The 24,229-nt window shown below is 40.9% G+C and overlaps 1 protein-coding gene across 5 annotated transcripts in view; it reads right to left on the minus strand.

The window, feature by feature from the left end:
* The window catches only part of phf2 (PHD finger protein 2), a 148,934-nt gene that overhangs the window by 12,812 nt on the left and 111,893 nt on the right, over positions 1-24,229 (minus strand). For 4 of the 5 annotated variants that reach the window (XM_041191913.1, XM_041191911.1, XM_041191914.1 and 1 more), the window contains 9 exons: positions 22,683-22,801; positions 17,479-17,669; positions 16,573-16,646; positions 16,001-16,158; positions 15,733-15,783; positions 12,609-12,883; positions 3,295-3,390; positions 1,825-1,934; positions 1,321-1,435 (listed from right to left, as the gene is read on the minus strand). In XM_041191913.1, coding sequence (XP_041047847.1) covers positions 1,321-1,435; positions 1,825-1,934; positions 3,295-3,390; positions 12,609-12,883; positions 15,733-15,783; positions 16,001-16,158; positions 16,573-16,646; positions 17,479-17,669; positions 22,683-22,801 — 1,189 coding nt within the window. The remainder of the gene's footprint in view (positions 1-1,320; positions 1,436-1,824; positions 1,935-3,294; positions 3,391-12,608; positions 12,884-15,732; positions 15,784-16,000; positions 16,159-16,572; positions 16,647-17,478; positions 17,670-22,682; positions 22,802-24,229) is intronic. The other variant, XM_041191912.1, reaches the window with a different exon arrangement.

Raw genomic sequence — 24,229 nt, forward strand, 5'->3', positions numbered from 1 at the left:
AATAAACTTTACAAAGATGGAGAGTGGGAGGCTGACAAAAGAGCACTGGAGTAATTGAGCGTGGCAATGATGTGGTATGGAAATAGGCAGTCTTTGTGACAGAGAGGATATGTAGCCAGAAACACAGCTCAAGTTCAATTAGAACACCAATGTGCAAATATTCAAAGGGCAACAGATTCAGTCTGCCAAACCAAAGGCTGAAATGGAGTTTGCAGGAAAAGTGGATGTAACTGTTGGACTGCTGCAAAACTGCCCATGGTCTTCAGCTATGTCTGGAGGAGTGGGGAAAATAGAGGATCCAACGCCGGCATGGTGCAGTGAGGGTGGAGGAAGCAGTGATGGCAATGGCCCTCGGGTAGGTCTGAGGTATTGCACATTGGTGTTCTAATTGAACTTGAGCTTAGTTTCTGACTACATATCCTTGCTGTCACAAAAACTGCCTACTTCCACACCACATCATTGCCACAATCAATTACTCCAATGCTCTGCGGTAGCGGGAAGCAATCAGGAAGGGTCTGAACATGAGCCAGCAATGGCTCGCACTAACTCTAAGGAACACATCAAGAATTTGTTTCAAAAAAACACACCTTCTTGGCAGCACCTTCAAGTTGTCCCTTCAAGGGCCACTGGTTAGGCCACATGTAAATAAAGTAATGCTAACTGAAACAGCCCCAACTCCAGCCCTGATCAGTAGATTTCAGTAATGGATCTCCAAAAGGCTATGGATGCTGACCTGATTGAAATTTTCAAGACTTGACAGATTATTATTAGGTAAATGTATCAAGGGCTATGGATCAAAGCTGGGTAAATGGGATTGAGGTAAATGGCCAAACAGGCTCGAGTGCCTGAATGGCCTACCCTTATTTCTATTTCCCTTATACGAATATTAGGACCCTTGGATCTTCAATCCTACTTTAGATCAAAGCTATGGATGCTTCTACAATGCCCAATTCAACCTGCATCCAATGCTGTTCAGGTGCAGGCTCTCCCCCCGACCCGACCCCACACACACTACTAAATTGAACCTCTATGTCCCTATTATCTATCTGGAACACGGTACAATGATCTCCAATTTCATCCTCACAATGCTCATGAGGCATCATAATGGTGTCTTTCCAGAAACATCTTTGTTTATTACCTGTTTGTTATCCCCAGCCTATCCATTAAAATTACCCATAGCTGCTGGACTGTAGTCTGGTGTGACTGATGGTGTTGTGTGTGTCAGGAACACTGCTGAAGACACAAACTGAGACCCTCTGCTCAATTGTGCTGTACCAAATGTGCTGGTATTAGCAGTACATTCATGATCCGCTAAACTACCTGTATGGCTGTCGGTCTTCATTTCTGTAGACGCACTTTCCTGAGGGATTTTGATCGAGTCATCTGATGACACCTTCCTTTTGGTATACTTTCTCTTCTGGACTTTCTGCTGTTCCTAACATGAAATGTAATTATATAAATTATTACTTATGTATATGTGTACATAAATGGATTTTTCCATTAATTAGTGCTTAAATTCATGACAATTAGTTAATAATGTGTTCATGATCTGACAAACTTGCTCTTAAATTTGTTTCAATTGATGATTTATAGGTAGTAATTATGCTAAATAAAACACAGCCATGCATACCAATAGCATTATACAAAATTTCTTATTTATTTTTAAAACTGCAGAGGTGTGTTCCATTTACTGGTTTAACAAAAAATAAAATGTCAATACTTTATCAGTTTAGAAAACTAAGTTTTCAGATATATGTTCTCAACATAAAACTACTTTCATGCAATTCTATGTATTTTGTTAGTGAAACCTTTGAACAAACTCACCTGTTGAGATAATTTTGCAGCAGCTGCTGCTAATCCAGTTTCTATTGATGCAACTCTTGCCCCTTCTCGTGTTGGTCTGTCATGCCGAGGGACAGATGGTGTAACTCTGGCTAAAGAAATACAAAATATTTATTTGCAATTGTTGCATTGTGTGTGTAAGGGTTACGCTATTTATTATTTTAAATCTTACAGTCTAACTTGGATAATTACATTTTTGACTTGTTAGGCAAAGCTTCACAGAACTGGATGTAAAGAATTGCTATCCTTAAAAATTTCTCACTCATTTTAAGTTAAACTGAATTGTTCTCAGTTAACATGATTGGGATTAAAAAAATATATAATTTTTGAACAATGTGCACGTGTTACACGATTTTGTTCAGTGTGCCAACACTGCACATTTGACTTGCCATGTCAGAATATAATTAAAAATATTCTATAAATTACATTGGTGCTTTAAAATTTTCAAAATGAGAGGGAGAGATAACTTCCCAGGTAAGTAGAAAGAAAATTTACACAAGAATACTCGAGTTAAAAAATAAAAATATGTAAATTTCCACATCTTGTGTGGTGGTCAAGCATCAGCAATAGGTTTAGGCAGGGATTATCCCTTTTAGTACATCTGCTCCACAAAACAGGGGCTCACCAAAACTGGTCCTGGCAGTAGAGATTTTTGTTTTGATTGTTCCATAACTCTTTACTAAATGCTACAGTATCTATTTTTCAGTTATTAAAGGCAATTTCTTTAATATTGGGATCATGAAAAAAACAATGGCCATTTATTTCAGCAATTTGAAATGTAATTCAAGGTATGTATTTCGGGAGAATATCTGTGTAATACAAAACGATGCAATAAAACACACACTTTCTTTCAGTTTTGTTCAATGACATTATCCGCAGGTTATTTTTAAACTGTGTACACTTCATCATCTTACTACACAATAATATTATGAAATACATCTTCTTCCAATCAGATCTCTCACAGCCTGTTATAAATTATGGTATATTTTAATACAGAAATCATAAATTATGATTAGCCATTATATATTTTATTTGTGCTGTGAAAGTAACTGGTTTGGTCTATACTTTTAATTTTATATAGGTATTAATGGAGGCTATCCTGAGGGCTAGTTCAGGGAGTGATTCTGCAATGTGAACTTAGTCAGATTTCTTAAATTATAAATGAGATACAAGTAAATAATTACCCCTGCATAAGAAATAAATGTAAAATCATCTGCAAATTCAGAATTCTAAACAATTGTATTCTATTATATACATTACTAATGATTATCTATAACATTTTTGATTATTCTTAGTCATACTGATAAAATGCAGACTGAAAGTGTGGTCCCAGCTCACATAGTTGGTAGAGAAGATGGAGAATTTTTTTCAAACAGCATGCATGGTGTAAAGTGATTAACAACAGTGTTAAAATGCTCCAAACACTAAAAGCCCCACATGTTGCAAAGGTACCTGTAGGATTCCAAGGTGTATCATCTGCACTTTTTCTTTTTTTGGATCTGGATTTGAAAACTGGATCATCATCATCAGATTCAAGTGATGGATAAACTAAACACATAAAAGGAATTTTTATATATTCATTGTTTGATGCAAATAAAATCTGCACAACTTGTTTAGCCACTGACAGTTAGGAACTGTAATCTGGTTCCAATAAACCATCTTCACATTTTCCATTCCTCGACCCAATCTCTCTGTGGTTACAGTCTGATCCTAATTTTATCTGAAGGTATACTAAAAGAAAGATGACTGGAAAAGCTGCTCAAAATGTGTAGCCAATCTAAAATAACAGGAAAGCAATATACTACAGATACTGGAAATCTGAAATAATAACAGGAAATGCTGTAAATAGTCAACTGGTCTGGCAGCATATGGGGAAAGAGAAACCGTGTTAACATTTCAAGTCTGTGACCTTTCATTAGAACCACGTTTAATTACGAGAGTGGAAGTTAGAAAAATTTCTTCACACAGACGGTTGTTAAGAACTGGAACACTTTTGTAGTTCTTGTTTAATAATTTACAAAGAAAACTTGGGCGAGAAATTGAGCTCGCTTACACCCAATTTTTGTGCTCCATGAGTGCCCTTAGAGCTCCAAAATGGCTTCCACGGTATGCACAAACTAGTGGGTAAATCACACCAGAAGCCACATTGATTCCAGCCATGCCATTTTAGAGCTCAACACTCCAGCTAATGCCCTCACATAACCTCATTTAACTGAACGTGCGTTCAGCAGCAGGGAGGAACCCCACCACCCACCAAAGCATGATTTAAAGCTTTCTTCAACTATCTACAAGTTAATTTCTTCTATTTATTGCTACGATTTTACAAATGTTTGGTGCTTTCTATAACTCTATTGAGTTGCAAAAGTTTATAGAGGCTGGTGTGCAAGGTGTTGAAGGTCTTTTTCTGACTTCAAGGTTTCTGCATAAACAGTTGCTCCCAGGCATAGGTGCACTAGTAGGCAGTTCCCATGCAATTCAGCATGACTTGGAGAATGAACAGAGGGCCATGCAGAGCAGGACAAACTGCTGGAAGAGGAGGAGGGCGACGACAAGAAAGGCTCCTAGCAGGAGGACAGATCCTCCCAGTCTGTTCAGGGAGCATTTCTCCTACCTGAACCTCAGCAAACTGTGTGTTAGACATCTGCACTTCAGTAACAATGTCCTCAGTGAAATCTACCACCTGCTGCAGCCACAATTGCAACCTCAGGGCAAGACAACACCTGCATTGCTTTGAACTTTTATGTGTCTGGCACTTTCCAGGCTACAGTTGGAGATACTTCAACATCCCAACAGTTTACTGTCTGCTATTATGTAAGGGTGGTCACAGAAGCTTTCTATTCAAAGAAAAATAAATACATTGCATGCTTGGTTTCCAGAGACAAGCAGACAAAGCAAGCATGCAGCCTTGCTCAGATTGCAGGCTTCTTCATGATGTAGGGTATTACTGACTGCACACTCATCAATTCTGTCCAATACAGAAAACAAAAGTAATACCATTCCCTCAGTGTCCAGCTGGCGTTTGACCGTCAGCAGCGAAATATGCAAGTTAATGTTTAGTATCCTGGCAGCAATGGTGATGCTTCATTCTGTGGCAAGCTGCAGCCGCATTTGAGTCATTTTACTGCAAAACAAAGTGTAGCTATTGGGCGACAAGAGCTATTTGCTAATGATATGGTTGATGACTCGTGCAAAGCCCACAAACACATGCACAGCTTACAAATAATGAAAGGTATGCTGCCACAAAGCAATGTCATACAACAGACCATTTGGAGTGCTGAAATGCTCTGGAGTACTCGGGAGAGCAGATGTCAAGATTGGTGGCCTGTGGCTTGCTGCACAACCTTGCCATCAGCTAGACAGTGCACAGCTGAGGAGCTGGAACATGAGGAGGAGGACGAACTGCATTCAGGTCCTTGGGGTTTGATTCCTGGCAGTGACCTCCATGGCTATCTGCTCCCATTGCCTTTTGATCTGGCACTTCTGATGGGCCTCATTTCCCAATACAGATTTGGACATCTCTCCTCCTCATGACACAGCATTCGAAAACCTTGAAGCTTCCCTTTGTGCGTTTTGTTCCCTCACTCTTTCCCAGGAAAGATTCACCTCCTCCATGAATGCCAGCACCTGCTACAATGAAAATGCACCTCCCATTTAAGAGTTGCAGGCTAGCTTTAAGAAGTATGAGCTACACGTGATATTGGTCTCCTGCTGATGCGTCCATTCAATAAACAGCAGTTACCACTGACTGGGCACAAAGATCATTCAAATAAGCATTAAGCAATACAATTGTTGTGTTTCCTACATTGCAATCAATGCATATGGGTTAATCAAGTACTGTGATGCCTGCACCCATTTCTGGGGGCTCCCTTTTAGTTCCTTTCACCTTTTGTTCTTGGAAGGCAGTTAGCAAGTTCAGTACGAAGGTGCGTTTAGGCTGTCAAGCCTCTGCAAGATCATGACCAGAGCAGAACAAAAGTCACCCGTACTTCAGACAGACCTTCGTGCTGAGCCTCAAAAAGAACTGCTTCAGGGTTTTTTTTCTTTCATGGGATGTGGGTGTCACTGGCAAGGCCAGCATTTGTTGCCCATTCCTAATTGCCTTTGAACTGAGTGGCTTGCTAGGCCATTTCAGGGGGCAGTTAAAAGTCAACCACATTGCTGTGGGTCCGGAGTCACATGTAGGCCAGACTGGTTAAGGATGGCAGACCAGCCCATCTCCCGCGCATCCGCCCTCACGCCTTCTCCTCCCTCCCAGAAACATGATAGGGTCCCCCTTGTCCTCACTTATCACCCCACCAGCCTCCGCATTCAAAGGATCATCCTCCGCCATTTCAGCCAACTCCAGCATGATGCCACCACCAAACACATCTTCCCTTCACCCCCCTTATCGGCATTCCGTAGGGATCGCTCCCTCCGGGACACCCTGGTCCACTCCTCCATCACCCCCTACTCCTCAACCCCCTCCTATGGCACCACCCCATGCCCACGCAAAAGATGCAACACCTGCCCCTTCACTTCCTCTCTCCTCACCGTCCAAGGACCCAAACACTCCTTTCAAGTGAAGCAGCATTTCACTTGCATTTCCCCCAACTTAGTCTACTGCATTCGTTGCTCCCAATGTGGTCTCCTCTACATTGGAGAGACCAAACGTAAACTGGGCGACCGCTTTGCAGAACACCTGCGGTCTGTCCGCAAGAATGACCCAAACCTCCCTGTCGTTTGCCATTTTAACACTCCACCCTGCTCTCTTGCCCACATGTCTGTCCTTGGCTTGCTGCATTGTTCCAGTGAAGCCCAACGTAAACTGGAGGAACAACACCTCATCTTCCGACTAGGGACTTTACAGCCTTCCGGACTGAATATTGAATTCAACAACTTTAGGTCGTGAGCTCCCTCCCCCATCCCCACCCCCTTTCTGTTTCCCTCTTCCTTTTTTTTCCAATAAATTATAAAGAATTTCCTTTTCCCACCTATTTCCATTATATATAAAAAAAAAACCCCACTAGAGCTATACCTTGAGTGCCCTACCATTCATTCTTAATTAGCACATTCGTTTAGATAATAGCACCAACTTTAACTTTAACACCTATGTGTTCTATTGTACTAGTGTCGTTGACATCTTTTGATGATCTGCTTCTATCACTGCTTGTTTGTCCCTACAACCACACCCCCCCCCACCTCTCTCTCTCTCTCTATCTCTCCGCCCCCCCCACACACACACCTTAAAACCAGCTTATATTTCAACTCTTTCTTGGACTCGAACTCAAGTTCTGTCGAAGGGTCATGAGGACTCAAAACGTCAACTCTTTTCTTCTCCGCCGATGCTGCCAGGCCTGCTGATTTTTTCCAGGTAATTCTGTTTTTGTTAAGGATGGCAGATTTCCTGTCTTAAGGGGCATTTGTGAATCAGATGGGTTTTTACAACAATCGATGACAGTTTCGTGGTCACCTTTACCGAGACTAATTTTCAATTCCGGATTTACTATTGAATTTAAATTGCGCCAGCTGCTGTGGTGGGATTTGAACCTGTGTCCCTACAGCATTAGTCGGGCTTCTGGATTACCAGTCCAGTGATATTACCACTACACCTTAAAATTACATCTCACCTTAAAATTGAATTAAAGTTGAATTTAACATTCTGTATGAATCTTATAAGATTGCACAGAATAGTCATTGCAAGGTTTAAGGTTTGCCTAAAGAATGCGAATACCAGAACCTAATATTGTATCATAATCATTCCATTTAGAGGTAGTTCCTTTGTTTTTAGTTAACCATTGTTTAACTTCCCTAATTCAGGAATCAACATTTTCAATCATATTATACTTCTTCCCTAAGCAGGCACTAAGGTCCTGTTGCAAATTAGACATAATTGTCCCTAAACCCCTTCCTTTTCACTGCATTGAGCCTAAGCCTATTCTAACACAATAATCCTGGAGAATATTTGACATGTTAATCTCTAGTTGGAGTATCTTAAATAACTCAGTCAGAGACAACACTATGCACACCACTAAAATAACTAGTGCCTTAATATTACTTTGGTGAATTTAAAGAAATCTAAAGCAACATCAGTATGATACCTGGGATGAGATTACATTCAGATAATTAATATATGTAATTTAGTCAATTAATCTATACACTCTGAATTTAATTCATAATTGTGCAGAGAATTTTGAAAGTCAGTTTTCCAGTTATTCAGATGTTATATAGAACAGGTTATCATTATTTGTAAGGGAATTATTTGTAAATCTTTCATTAATATATATATTAATCAACAGTAATCATCCAACCAGTTTCAAAATGTATATAAATCCTAGCCAGGCACATATTCCTTTGAAATCTAAACCCAGTTTAGGATAATAATCAGTGCTATTAATATTCTGAAGATTAAGGTTACAGTGCCAGAAATACTTTTGGTAATAGGAAGGGTACAAAAACATGTTTAATAATAACATTGATCATTATGTGAGACATATGGATATAATTAAGCGACATTATTTTGTTTATGCAATTATGTGATTGAATAATTGACCATTTGGAAAACTTTTAACTTTATAAGATGACTTCAAATAAACTCCTCCACTATCCTGTGCACTTTAATTGAGATTTTACTTCGGCTGTGCAAAAGCTTTCAACGTTTCGTGATTTGCATTTGGAAAAGAAGAAGAACAGAGATGATCAAAATGACATGGCATGCAGACATTAAAATAATGGGAATTTTAAAACATAAAGAATATCTCATTTTACTTCAATATGTTTATTTTTTTAAGTATTCACATTCCAGAGCAAACCAGAATATTTTCAGGACCTTTCTTTAGAAAATGCAACAAAAGTACCACCTTGAAACAAAACACAGGGCTCGGTTTTATGTTTCTCTGCAGGGTGAGGGAGGTGCAATCCAAACTGAGTGGTCCACTCACTACTGCCATCTTTCTCATTCAGTCTAGTGTCAGAGGGCCAATTTGTGGCCATCTGGCAGGAAGGAGGTCAATTATAGATGCAAATGGGGTGGTGGGGGACTCCGTAGCCAATCAGCACTATAGGGCGGGACGTCCTACGGCAGAGGGGTAGTACCACAATTACAAAGGCCACCTGCTCTCAGGATCTGTCTTTAATTCGTGTTGAAGGCTCAAAAAAGATACAAGAAAAGTCATTAAAAAACATACAGACACTACTGCCACCATCCCCAGCAGAGTCTGCTGGTACATTCAACCATGGTCCGGGTGGCAGGCCTTTTCTGCTGCCCTTGTGCCACCTCGTCACAACTGGTGTAAAAGACTCCCCAAACCTTTGCTCATCTGACGCCCGAAAAATGCAAGAGCCAACGAAACACGCGAACGATTGGGCCATTAATAAGCTTCATTGCTTGCTAATTGGTGATTTGAAAATGGTGGGCGGGCTGGCAATTTCCATGCCCACTCACTTTCTGTAACATGGGAGTCTGGCAAGAAGATGACAAGATGATGTTATCACACCGAATATTTCATCAGCACGGTGGGGGGGGGGGGCAGCGTGCCTGATTTGGTACATAAAATCCAGCCCATAAAGTGGGCAGAAATTCTTGCACCCATCTCCCAGATGGAAAATGAGAGAAAAATTTCCAATTTTGCAGGACTATACCCTCACCTGAGGACACCTGAAAAACATCTACCACCATATTGATCTAGGAAAACTTTCGGGCACCTGGACCCCTCCCCTGTCTTAACAAGGGTATCCATCACCTCTTTTAGGACCCCTCAAGGAAACTGGCCTGCCCTGAGTAGGCCAAGTGCTGGGCCTGTCCCACTCATGTTTTGCTGGTGTGGATGTGACCTAGCAAGTATCCACCACCAAACAGGTAAGTAGGAAGTATTTTTAGACTGTTAATGTGGAATCAGGAGAAGCAGAAATTCTCCTCCCAGTTCCACAGCACCTCTGACAGTCACGATTGCCACACCTTCCCCATCTCCACCCCACCCCCTACACCCCTCAACCTCGTTCTTCTCCATCCCCTTTCAGGGCCTACCTGAGGCCACTGCCAACAAAGCAAGTGGCCCAAAATTCAATCTTTATGGAGAGTAAGCTGCCTGGAGAGGTGTGGCAGCACTGACAGCTCACTCAGGGTATTTAGATGAGGCCTAGGGTCCCAGTTTGGGCCAGCCTGAGGCATCTCAGTTTAGGCCCAAAAATATGCACATCATGCAAGGAGAAAAATGTCAGCAGAACCGAGATAGCTCCCTGGAGTGTAACAAAATAAGCAATTTTCAATTCCTATTCCTCCTTGCTGATGCCCAACACTGTATTTTCTCATTTACTTCAAAGAGTAGAACTGTTTGTAATGTAGAGTTCCCATTGGATGCTTTTAGTGCATTTCTATGAACAGATCATGGATTTGCTTATGTGGAATTGGAAGAACCCTTTCTTTCCAATCAAAAGATGCTGTCCTCACCCTGGTAAAGAATAAATGAAACTCAGACAACAAGGAATAACAAGTCTAAACGATGGTCACTCAATAGCTACACCCAGAAGTACTGGGCCCATTACTTAATATTATTTACACCTGATATGTTAAAGTATTCTGTCATTTCCTACAGTCTCTCCATTTATAATATAAATTTTATAATATAAATTTATGCAATGGAATGGGGGAAGGAGCAAAGGAGATGAACCATCTTGAAAGGTTGCACATTAAAAAGAAAATAATGGATACTGAAATCGGAGGAACAAGTATGTTAGGTTTTGATGTTACTTTTGAGATTCGCAGCACAAGGTTAAAAGGCTTTAAGAGACAATGCACTTAAGTTCCATACACCTTGGACTGAATTTTCAAATGCTGGGGGCCGGAACAAGTGTGGGTGCAATTCGAAAATCACATTCCCAGAGGGTGACACTGGATCCCACTTCCTCCAGAATGCGATATGATTTTCAATGGGAGGGTGGATTCTGGAACCCATGCGCTTCCAATTAAGTGCCTGTTGAGCTCATTAATAGGCCTCAGGGGAGTAGTTTTGAATTTTTAATTGTCAAGCATAGGAAGTACACAGCATCTGAGACACATCAGGATGAAGCTGGCATGGACAGAGTGGGGAGCCACTGGGGCTAATGGGTACAGTGGCCATTTAAAAGAGGGTGAATAAAGCTCGGCTGCTCAACATGTGACAGAGTTGCCATCACTGGTGCTGAGTGGCTGTATTTTTCACCAGCAAGCGGTTGGAGTCCTGAGAGTGGCATCAAGCTGCTGGCATCACCAGGGCAGCAGAGGTTGGCAAAGGGAGTCCTACTCATCAAACAAGCATTGGCTGATGGGCTGGAGATGGCTACAGGTTACTCTGACATTGGACAGCAGCTTCAGCAGATAAATCCTCCTGGCAAGGGGGAGGCCAGAGGAGCACAGAGAGAGCCTGCAAAGTGAAGAAGGCACTACCCGAGAAATCGGGGGCAACATTTTCCCCCCCGTTGGGGGGGACGTGCGGGCGCGGGCGGGCAGGTTCCCAATCGGCAGCCCCAATTGGGGGCACACCGCCATTTTATGCAGGTGGGCCAATTAAGGACCGCCTAGCATGACGTCGCTCGGAAGCGCTGAGTGCTCCCTGTGTGGGTGGGAGGGGATTCCCTGAGCCAGAGGTGTGCTCTTTCATGCATGCAGCAAAGTGCCACCTCAGGGAGATCAGTGGAAGTTGTAAAAAATTTTGGAAGTGTATAAAGAATTTCCTGACATGTCCTCTCATGTGACACTGTCTCATGAGCTGGGATATGTCAATTTCTTTTATTTCAACATTTTATAAGTATTTTAAATCCCTCATGAAACCTCATCTTGTCCGTGGATGAGGTTTCATGTTTTTTCTGAAGGCCGCCTGTGCTCTTTGCCTGCCCACCGACCTTAAAGTTGGACAGGCAGGTCTATTAATTGGCTTAATTACTTTTTTGAAGGCCTCAAGTGGCTGTTGGCAGTTCGGCAGGTGCGCAGCTGAGTCACCCTGCATCATTTTACGCGTTGACAAGCAGGCCCTGCCCCCCGCTCACCGACCGGAAGATGCAGTGCCGGGTGTACCACCCACAAATCAGCTAGTGACAGAGTGCCAGTGCCGTAGGAGACTGTGCCTATCCAGGCAGTTGGTCTCGGACATTTGTGCTCTGGTCCACAATTACCTCCATCATGTCTCAAAAGAGGTATCAGAAAATCCTGGCATTGCCCATGGATGCCTGCCTGTGCTTGTGTCGGTCTGACCAGCACCCTCTTGCAGCATCTCCACAGCAAATGGCACATCCAGTCAAATTCATTGGATGCCAAAATCACCCCTGGGCCAATTTACGTGTTCTACATTTTAAAATAGCATCGTGGCACTGACGCAGACACTGGGAAAGGTTGGAACCTGTAAGTTATCCATGCGTCAGGTTCCCAGCCCCAGACTGAAAATCCAGCCTGTTGTGTCTTATACAACTGTACATACTGTAAAAGTTGAAAACAATGTTCAGTAGTTAAAAGGTCAACAATCATTGCTAAATATTTTAGCACTTGTCTCCAAGGTTCTGCTGTTCCCAATTTAATCCCTCGGCAGTTCTTAATGAATAAGTGCTAAACAGAGAACTCAGTTAAGCAAATTTACAAACACTGGAATGCCAATGTATATTCGGAAAATGTTATATTTTGTTTACATCAAAGTTGATTAATCTCAATCAAAGATGCAAGGTAACTTTGAACAACAGCTTTTAGCTGTTCTGCACTTCTGCTTTGGTTTTCTTTACTATTATATTAGTTTTTGTCACAGTAATTAATCGAATGTTCTCACCATATTCAGAATCTTTGAAACATGCTCCCAAGCTGTCCTGGTCTTCATAATCATTAATGTCAATAGTGCTCTGCGTAGTGCTTTTGACTAACCGTTTCCCTGTGTGCTTATTAATGTTGCTACTAATTTTCTTTGATCCTTGAACTACGGATGAGTTATTTTTAACTTGGTTACTGGTCCATGAAGTTTGCAAGCAGGATTCTGATGACTGAAGATTTGCCATGGACAACATGCCCTGGATGGCTTCTTGTGTACTGGGTGATGCTGGCGGTTGGCTGAAACCGAAAGAAAAGAGTTCTATGATTCCATAACAAAAGTGGGCTAATGAAAAACTGATTAACATAGATACTGTATTTTACAGCTTCGCTTTTATTATCACAACCTGCTAAAACACTGTATTAATCCCTAGATAACTGAAAAACCATTGTACTCAAATTAAAAACGTATCAAAATAATAACTTAATTTCAATTGGGCACTATGAGAAATCTTTTCTTCATAGATTTTTGATTTATATATAAATATATATATATAAATATTTTATTTTGTTCTTTAACTTCTCTGCTCGCAGCTGTCCACATTGGAAAGGTATATGTAAAGTGGCCAGATTGAGTGAGCTCTCTGATTTTCATTTCATCTCTGGGGAGGCCCTTTATTCTGTTTACTGCAATCAAGAGGTGCATGGGAATCACGGATCCAAACCTGGGCGCTACCATTCTTTAGTTCAGCATTTTCAAATCCCTAGGGCTCTTAATTCAACTTCATAATTTTCATCCTTATAAATGTGTATATGCTACAGGCAAGAAAAAAAATTGAAAGTGAAAGTTGCTCTTTCAGGTTTCTATAACTGAAAACATAACTCATTTTAAGTCAAGTTTTAAGTTGAGATGTATGCCATCTCCTTAATCTACAATATTGCAAATCAGATTAATAGGGCATTCGTTCTAGCAATAAGTTCCTGAAATTAAAAAAAGACTCTCAGACCTATGCATTTTTTAAATTTGCTATATATTGGGCTAAATCAATTTTCTGTCAGGTTTAAACATATTACCTGCACATCTAAGCACAAATTCACATTTTTTGAAATCCATTTTCATGCTCCGTTTGCTTATTTATAATCTCAAACAATGCAAATGGACCATCAAAATTTAAATACTAGGCAACTTAAAATGGGAGGAAGTGCGCAGGGCAATACAAAAGTAAAAAGATAAGTTACATAATCAGAAGTGATAAACTCATAAGCCATATATGAGGGTTGTCAGGATCAGGAATATCCCAACTGAAGAGGCGATGGAAGCTGATTCCATAAATGATTTTAAAATAGAGTTGGACAAGTTTTTACAGGGTTACAGACAAAAAGTGAGAATGTGGGACTAGGCACGCCTGCTCTTTCAAAGAGTCCCCCCCAGTCAAGCTGTCAAATGGCCTCCTTACATGCTCTAAGTTTCTTTTATACTATGAATACCTATTGTAGCTTAGTGTGGAAAATCATAAGAACAAACTGGGCAACATTTTCCCCTCCATGGGGGGGTTATGTGGGAGCGGGCGGGTTCCTGATTGGCGCCCCCAATTGAGGGCATACCGCCATGACGTCCGCTCGGAAGCACAATGCGCTCCCTGTGCGGGGGGTGGGGGTGGGGAGTTCCCTGAGCTGGGAATGCGCTCTTTCACGCATGCGCGCCAAGGAGCGGACAGATCTCCCTGAGGCAAAATGACACCTCAGGGAGATCAGTGGAAGTTATAAAAATTTTGTGGAAGGGTGCAAAAAAATATTCCTGACATGTCCCCTCATGTGACACTGTCACATGAGCTGGGACATGTCAATTTCTTGTATTTAAACATTTTGTGCACATTTTAAATCCCTCATGAAACCTCATCCCGCCCATGGATGAGGTTTCATGTTTTTTCTGAAGGCCGCCTGGGCTCTTTGCCTGCCCGCCAACCTTAAGGTTGGACGGGCAGGTCCATTAATTGGTTTAATTACTTTTTTAAAAGGCTTAGATGGCCGCCGAGCTGAAAATCTAAATGATGCAGGGTGACATTGGGACACACGCCCGATGTCACCCCGCGTCGTTTTGTGTGTCGGCGAGCAGGCCCCCCCCCCCCCCCCCCCCCCCCCCCCCCCCCCACCACCCCCACTCCCCACCGCCCGACTGGAAGGTGCGGCCCACTATCTATGTATCGTTTGGCAAAGCGTCCATGTACATTTCACATCAAAGTACGTGTAAATTATCAGCAGAATTTTATGTTCTGCGGGCGGGCACATGCCTGACCCAATCAGGCTTAAACTGGCATGTGATGACATCGGGCTAGTGTCCTGATGTCATCACGCATATTTTGGTCAACAGGCGTGCCCGCCAACAATTAAGAGCCCTGTCAAGGGCATTAATCAATTAATTAACTGCTATTTTTCCTTATGGTTGGCGGGCGAATCGACCAAGCAGCCTTTGCATTTTTGAGGAAACTTCATTCATGGGCGGGCTGAGGTTTCCGACATTAATTTTTCAAAAATGTTCCGACAGAATTTTTATTATGCCTATGTTCATGTGAGTGAGTCCTATGTGGGGCCATTTTTTTCACATTTTCCACATCTTTATTTAAGGGCTTTATTTTCTTCAGCTGCCTGAGGCAGCTCTCTGCCTTCAGGGAGCTTTCACTGCGCACTCCCCCCGCCCACACGCAGACTTCGGCGCTCCCGCCCACCCCCCCGGCAGCGCTGAGCCTTTCAGCGCACGTTTCACGCTGGCTGCCCGTTAATTGGCCAGCCAGCCTGAAGTCGCGGTTGGGGGGGGGCCAATTGCGAGCGGGACCGCTTCCCGGCTGCTCCCGCGCCCACCCGCCGTGCCACCCAACAACTCGAAAATCCTGCCCTACAGAGCACATTAGTACTAAAGTAATGGATTTTCCTCTATTTTTTGTTTTCCAAAATCGAAATAAAGCTTGGAAATATGCAAACAATTTGTGTAACTGAGTATCTAAGAAATTAACCAAATGTCTTAGATTAAAGTATCACATCAACCTTCGTAAGCTTACATCTGATGTTTTCCACTTCTGTAGTAAAATGTGCTTTTATGTTCTATTTATCTATAATTACTGAATTTAACTCTCTTAGGATATTATTGGTACCTGAAGTCAGTGATGTCACAGTTGGTGACTTTTGCTACTTTAAGAACCTTGCTGCAAAAAAAAAATTGAGAGGATTTTGTCAAATAAAATGTTTGGATTAAATGAATTATATTAATTTAGATTAATATGATACAGCTAAACAATGGTGAACCCCTTAACAAAGAGGTAGCATTTTTTTTTAAATACTGTAGCTATTAAAATTTACTGGTCAAATGCAGCTTATCAAATCTCTAAACTCTATTCCTTAACTTTTGGAACTGATTCGTACCTGTTTCCACTGTACTCAAGGCCGCCAACCTGTTTGCTGGCCTGTAGCAGATCCAGTATCCCAGCCGAACTGCTTGTTTCAATCTTTTGGTCAGTATTAGGATCTGGCTTTGCCTCAGTGTCAATATGAAGTGAATCTTCATCAGATGAGTTGTCATCCTACAGGCAGGCCCGCAAAAAAAAAAATCATTAGAATAAAAATTAATTGCAAGCGATTGTTGCACAGCAAGGTTATGAAACAAGAAATGAAAAGTTGACTTGCCTTATTCATCACAGACAATTATTAATTAACCTTTTAGTTCAGTCATTTTTGTTTCGATTTTTCACCTATGCCAGCTGTTGACTCCAATGTAAAACAACACTGCCATGTCTGAAACAGTACAGCTGGGAGATTTGCCTGTAACATCAGGAGTCAGCACATCCTCGCTACATGATCAGGGCAATTTGTGGCATTGTTGCAAATAAAGCTTTTGTGTTCAGCTTACAGTAACAGCAAGACCACTGTCAGTTTTATGAACCCAAGCATTTAAAAAATTAATTCCACAGGTAATTGGTGAATATGTGCTGACGTACCTGGTTAGAACTGTGCTGAACTACGGGTTCCCTCATTTCAGTATAGCCAATGCTCTCTTTGGTCTTTGATAAAACTGTCAAAAGAAAAATAGTTAATGGATTAAAAAGAGGAATTTTAAAGGGTAAGCTAAACATTGGGAAGACCGAAGCCGGAATCTTCAGTGTCAACAAGCTTTATACTCACCATTCCTCTCCCAGGTCGCTCTCTCAGGCTGAACCAGATAGTCTGCAACCTCAGCGTCCTAAGTTGACCCAAAGTTCAGCTTCTAACCCTATTGTCCTTTCCATTAAGACGATCGACTAATTCCACTTCTGTAGCATTACCCGCATCTGCTTCTGCTCCAGCTTTACTGCTGAAACTCTCAATCACACCTTTGTCACCTGTAGGCTTCACTATACCAATTCCCTGCTGGCCAATCTACCATCCTCAAATATCTGTAAAACTTCAGATCGTCTAAAATTCTGCTGCCTGTATCCCAATCCACACCAGGTTCCCCTCACTCCTGTCCTTGCCAACCTACATTGACACCTAGTCCATAAGAGCTCAAATTTTAAAATCTCATCCTTGTCTAAATCCCTTCATGAGCTCACTCTGCCCCAAAACCCTGCCTCTCCATTCCCCCATCTAACTTTCCGTTCTCCAGCTCCTTTTGCGCATACCCATCGCCACCCCCTACCAACACTTTGCCTCATAACTGTATATCAGTTGTACTATACTGCCAATTTTTATTACTTTCAACTGGTTCTAGAAGGCAAAGTGCTATTTGTTCAATACCTTTCAAACCATTCAAAAGAAGGAATTCCAAACCTCTTAAATATGCAAGATGCATTCCTAGTGATTAATGCTATTATACAGATTTACACTTCAGTGTGTACAAATATAAAAGTTTTTTAAAAATTACTTACATGTTAAGCTTCTTTTAGAAGCAGTTTTCTTTCTTCTTATAGGAAACTCATCAATCTGCAATTCACCATCATCCGAAACATACTCGTATTCATCTCTTACTGGTTTCGGTTTGTCTTCTTTAATATTTTGCAAACACCCAAACACATGATCAGACTTTACAGATTTGGTCTGAGTTTTCACTCCTTTACAACTGTTGAAATACAATATTTAGATATCAAAAGTAAAAAATGTTTTCCCATATCATCAACAATGGAAAGCAAAAATGTTCATCTATGAACACAAATACTGTCAATCATTTGTGTTATTTAAAAAAAAGATTTTGTAGGAAGTGTAGGGTAATTATTACAAACTCATTATTAAGCTCGCCAGTAGGCTGAAAATTTGAATCATTTTAGTTTTTACCAATTTCAAACAACTCTGAGATCAGAATTTCTATCTGACCATTAACAGGGAGCTGAAACTATTCTGTAGAAACAATGATTTCAATGTTAATACCCCCAAAACAGGAGGCAGAAGGTCAGGGTGGGGATTAAAACCTTTAACGGGGAAAACAGCCCAAACCTGCCACAAATACTCCCACTGCCATCTTTATGGCAGTGGGTTTCATGTCGATGAGTACAACAACAACTTATCTTTATATAGTGCCTTTAACATAATGAAAAGTCCCAAGGTGCTTTATAAAGAAGCATTATAAAACAAAGTATGACACAAAGCCACATAAGATGATATTAGGTCAGATGCCCAACAGCTTGGTCCATGAGGCAAGTTTTAAGAAGCGTCTTAAAGGAGGAAAGTGAGGGAGAAAGGTGGAGATGTGGAGGGAGCTTGGGGTCTAGGCAACTAAAGGTATGGCCACCAATGGTGCAGCAAACATGATTGGGAATGCACAAGAGGCCAGAATTACAGAAGTGCAGATATGTTGGGGAGATGTGGGCTTGGAGGAGATTACAGAGATGGGGAGGGGCAAGGCCATGGAGAGATTTGAGAGCAAGGGTGAGAATTTTAAAATCAAGAGGTTGTTTAACCAGGAGCCAATGTAGTTCCGTGAGCACAGGGGTGATAGCAGGATGGGACTTTCTGCAAGTTAAGACATAGGCAGCAGAGTTTTGGATGACCTCAAGTTTACAAAGGGCAAAATGTGGGAGAATAGCCAGCAGTGCCTTGGAATAAAACCAAAAATCGCCAGAAAAACTCAACAGGTCTGACACCATCCGTGGAGAGAAAAACAGAGTCAACGTTTTGAGTCCAGATGACTCTTCTTCAGAACTAAAGAGAAACAGAAATCTGGATTTGAAACATTGACTCTGTCTCTCTCTGCACAGATGCTGTTAGACCTGCTGAGTTTTTCCAGTGATTTTTGTTTTTGTTTCAGATTTCCAGCATATGCAGGATTTTTGCTTTTATCTTATGCATTGGAATAGTTGAGTTTAGAGGTAACGAAGACAAAGATCAGGGTTTCAGCAGCAGATAAGCTAAGACAGGGGTGAAGTCAAGCGATGCTATGGAGGTGGAAATTAGCCCCACCTTGGAGAGGTGGGAAACATCAGGAACATATTTATATCAGGCACCCACAGTGCAACTGGGAACCTGATTTAAATCTAACAGTTGGCGCAGATGTTTCCCAGGCAGTAAAAGGGCGATGAGAGCTGCTGATTCAAGAATATAAGTGCCTTTTACAGGACCTTTTATCGACCAGGACCAGCCCCTCAAGGATCCCTTCAGCCTCCCACAGCTCCGATTGTGGCCTCTCTCTTCCTGCCCCCGTCCCCACAATTGCTGATCTTCCAAGCCCTGGTCTCTAGCTCCCAATCTTAGTGATTGCCAACCTCCCAAGGCCCAATAATCAGCTCTCCGCCCTGCCTCTTATGATCAACAACCTGCCGAGCCATGATAACCGAACCTCCAATGATCACCGACCTCCCAAGCCCATACTGGTAGCTCCCTAGCTCTCGTGATCACCACACAGATCCTTTGCTCCCTCCACCCTCCCAGCTGCAATGCACCTATGCGAACAGATTTGTCAAACATAATTTCCCTTTCATAAATCCATGTTGGCTCTGCCCAGTCACATCATTATTTTCCAAGTGTCTAGTTATCACATCCTTTAAAATAGATTCCAATATTTTCCCTATTGCTGACGTCAAACTAACAGGTCTGCTGTTGTCAGTTTTCTCTCTCCCTCCCTTCTTCAAAGGTGGGGTTACATTTGCTACTTTTCAGTCTGCAGGAACCTTTCCAGAATTTATAGAATTTTGAAAGATAACCACCAATGCATCCATTATCTCTATATCCACCTCCTTCAACACTCTGGGATGCAGCTCATCAGGCCCAGGTTGCCTTATCAATCTTTAATCCAATTTTTTTTTCAAGTACTACCTCTTTATTAATACTAATTTCTTTCAGTTCCTTATTTCCACAAGCTCCTTGGTTCCCTGGCATTTCTGGGAGATTTTCTGTATCTTTCTCCAAGAAGACAGGCACAAAGTAATTGTTTAGTTTCTCCACAATCTCCCTATTCTCCATTATAAATTCTCCTGTCTCCGCCTGTAATGGACCCACATTTGTCCTTGCCAATCTTTTCCTTTTCACATATCTAAGGAAACTTTTACGGTCTACCTTTATGATTCTCATTAGCTTGCATTCACATTCTCTTTTCCCTTTTGTTATCAGTTTCTTGGCCTCCTTTGCTGGATTCTGAATTGCTCCCAATTCTTGGGCTCACCACTTTTTCTGGCAACCTTATAAGCCGCTTCTTTTGATATAATGCAATCTTTAACTTTTCTTATTTTGCTGAGCTTGTTCAAAACTTTAGGTTGGAATATTGTGTACAGCTTTGGGCAACCCATTAAAGGAATGATGAAAAAGCATTCAGAAAGATGTAGTGTAGATTCACTAGAATGATATAGGAGTTAAGAGTTTTAGTTCTATCTAGAATAGTGGCTTCAGAAATTACAGCAGTTTTCACTGTAATTGAATAGGTTAAGCAATGACCTAATTGAGGTTTTCAAGATAGTGAAGTTTTGTGAAAGTTTCAACCTTTTTCATTGTTCAGTACAGCAATGAGTGAGCACAAACTTAAAATAATCTCAGAAAGAATTAAAGACAAGTGTAGAAAGGCAGTTAGAATGTGGAATTCTCTACCTCAAATTATCACTGACATAGAATTCATGGATTTTTTAAAAAAGGGAATAGGTTGTTTTTAAAAAGAAGAACATTAAAGTACTTGGGGAGTGAGTAGAAGAGTGGGACTAGGCTCGTTAGGTCACAGACTCAAGGAATGGCGCACCAGAAGGGAGCCTTCGACCCATCTTGTTTATGCCTAGTCCTTAGAAGAATATCCAAATAGACTTTTCCCCACAGCCCTGCAACTGTTCCATCACAAGTAATTATTATCCAATCCCTTTTGAATCTGCTTTCACTACCCTGTCAGACAGTGCATTCCAGATCATAACAATGCACTGTGAAAAAAAAACTTCACGTACCCGCTGTTTTTTTGTCAATTACTTTAAATCTGTGTCATCTAGTTACCAACCCTTCTGCCACTGGAAAGACTTTTTCATTATTCTATCTAAACTCTTCGAGGTTTTGAACACCTATTAGACCTTCCCTTAACCTGCTCAGCTGCAAGAAGGACAATCCTAGTTTCTCTAGTTTCTGCACTTGAGTCTTTCGTCCCTGGTACCAATTTAGAAAACCTCCTCTGCACCCTCTCCAAGGCCTCGAGATCCTTCCTGAAATGTGTTGCCCAGATTTGCCCACAATATTCCAGATGGGGGCTAACCAATATTTATACAATCATGTGAGGTAAAAACAATAACTCAGAATCAATGGGTCCAATGGTCCAAACTATACTCTTTATTACATGGGAAATTGCTGTCACATATGTTCACCTGTAACTGGTTAGGGCTGGCAAATCGTTATGTATTCAACAGCAGCCAGGTGGCCTTGATATATATGCAAGATAGGGAGAAAATATTTGAGGGACAAAGATATTCATCTAACCCATTACACCATCTGTTTCTTTTCCTTGCACTTCATTGAAGATTTGCTAATTAAAATAGGCTTATATCCGCTGGAGTTTAGAAAAGTAAGAGGCGATTTGACTGAGACATATTAGATGTGGAGAGGATGGTTCCTCTTGTGGGACAATCCAGAAATAGGGGTTACCATTTAAAAATAAGGGGTCACCCATTTAAAACAGAGATGAGGCAAAATTTTCTCTCTCAAAGGGTTGAGAGCTTTTGGAACTCTCTTCTTGAAAAGACAGTGGAAGCTGAGTCTTTGAATATTTTTAAGGCAGCGTTGGATGGGTTCTTGGTAAGCAAGGAGGTGAAAGGTTATCGGGGGTTGGCGGGATGCAGATTTGAAGTTACTCTCAGATCAGCCGTGATATTAAATAGCAGAGCAGGCTCGAAGGGCCAAAGGGCCTATTCCTGCTCCTTGTTCATATATTCGCCATATCAAGTGCAAAGGTTAAAGACCTGCTCAACTTTTGGCACCCAAACAATTTTCCATTTAAAACTATTTAGAAATGTCTACTTGAGATAAACATCAATATGACATGATCCTTATTTAAAATCTGCATGGTAGAGTGTGTTGTGGGGTGACTTCCACTTTAATTTAGTCTCTCAATAAGCAGTGAGTCTATAACCAGTGAGGAAGTCTAAGAAAGAATGGAAACCTCAAGAGGAAAATCATAGACTAGTGCATTAAAGTGCGCAAAACTAATTAGCTGCTGTAATCCTCATAATTATTCAAATACAGATGACAATTAACTTTGACTATCATAAAGAATCTAACCCTTTCACCAATAGTTTTATATTCACATATCAAAATAAAATGTATAATTTTTATATGACCAGCTTATTGCAGTATAAATAACTTACAAAACACAATTAAACAGATGAATAGTTGATGTTTAAAATTAAGTATCTGAGCGCAGATTGAAAAATACATCTATTATTACTGTATTAGTGTCCAGGCTTAGATCAAACACATACCATGATTACTGATATAACATAATTTTGAAAGTAGCACATTTATTTCATGCTGCCCCGGAGAAGGTTTGGTTTTTATGCCGCATTTGTCATTTTTTACCAATTATTCTGTCAACTCACTGAGTTAATGCTTTAAACCTTTGGATGAATGAGATTAAGTTAAAAACATGTGAAGATATTTTTGATTAAATACTTTATTCACACACCTCAACAGTTTTTTATTAGTGAAGACCAACTTGAGCTTGCTGTTGTCTTTGTTTCCTGTCAAAAAGGATTTATCTGATTTTCCATCTTCCATTTTGAGCAGAGAATCTGGTTTACTGTTCTGGGAAGTAAAGAAAATGTAAGCATGAGATTTTCATCTCTGAAGGGACGTTGTTTCACCTGTTGTTAAATACAGTATCAGCTGTATTACTTATGTTTAGCGTTCCTGTTATAGTTGCATTAATGCATAAGAACGCACTAAGGACAACTGTAAATAAACCTCTTGTCAATTTTTCCATATCCACCTTGTCTCCCTGAAAGCACTCTTGCCTTTGAGTCAGCAGATTGTGAATTCCATTCCCAATCCAAGGTTCAGGTACATAATCTAGACTGACATTTTTGTACACTACTAGGAGAATGCTGCATTGCCAGAGACGCTTTCTTAAATGCAGGACATTAAACCAAGGTCATGTCTACATGTTCCTATGGCCCTATTAAAAGAACAATAGAGGAGTTCACCTGTTGTGTTAGCTAGAATTTATCTCTCAACCAATGCCATTAAAACATATTAACTAATCATTTATTTAATTGCTGTCTGTGGGATCTTGCTGTGTGTTGACTAACTGCCATTTCACCAACATTACAACAGTGGCTCCCCTTCAACAGTACTTAATTGACAGCAAAGTGTCTGGGACATCAAAGTCTTAAGATCATGAAAATATTTTCTTCTTTCTTTCTATTCTGCACAAAATTCTTGATAATTATATAATTATACAATAGGCTTAAGCATCAAAGCAAGCTGTCCTCAACCAACATTGAGCAGAAATACCACCTACACCTTCTAAGTCACTCCTCACTCCCATGAGTCAGAGTTGTTGGTAAAAAATAGAGACTGAACTGTTGGGATCTCAGTCTACTACAAATTGAATATCATTAGCTCCATTTTCTCTTTCCTCGTTAAACTGCAACATCGATTAGAGAATGCAGGACCATTGCAGCCCTTCTTTATAAATCAAACTTTGGCAGACCAATATAAAATGTTGCAATTTTGGACTAGAAGAGAAGACTACCTTTAAGAAGACTGCCACCACATATCAAAGACTACATAGCTTATAAAAATAAACTACTTAACAGTGTTAACCGCAATAAACCATAAAACATTGCAGGCAGGACAAATTATTCCAGTTATACAAGCTTAACCTTCATAAACCATGAGTATCTAATGTGCACTATTTTTGTAACAGTGAATATAATTTTTTTCAAATTTGATTTAATTTTACTAATTTTATGCTATTTCATTCAGAGATAATACCATGGATTTAATGACACAGATTTCGTACAGCTGGAGAAGCAGTTATAGTCCGATGTTGAGCTGAACAATCCATTCAATGCAGTGTGAATGGTTGTGATGCCACAAGGAATGGATCTCTCAGAGGCAGGAGCTCAGGATATGGGCGATGGTTTCACTTGGATGGCCACAGTCACAGTTTGAGCTGTTCCTCATGTTTCACTTGTGGACCGAGTGGCCACATCTTCCTTGGCCCATCTT

This window comes from Carcharodon carcharias, chromosome 7 (assembly GCF_017639515.1).
Source record: "Carcharodon carcharias isolate sCarCar2 chromosome 7, sCarCar2.pri, whole genome shotgun sequence".
In the NCBI taxonomy this organism is placed as follows: domain Eukaryota; kingdom Metazoa; phylum Chordata; class Chondrichthyes; order Lamniformes; family Lamnidae; genus Carcharodon; species Carcharodon carcharias.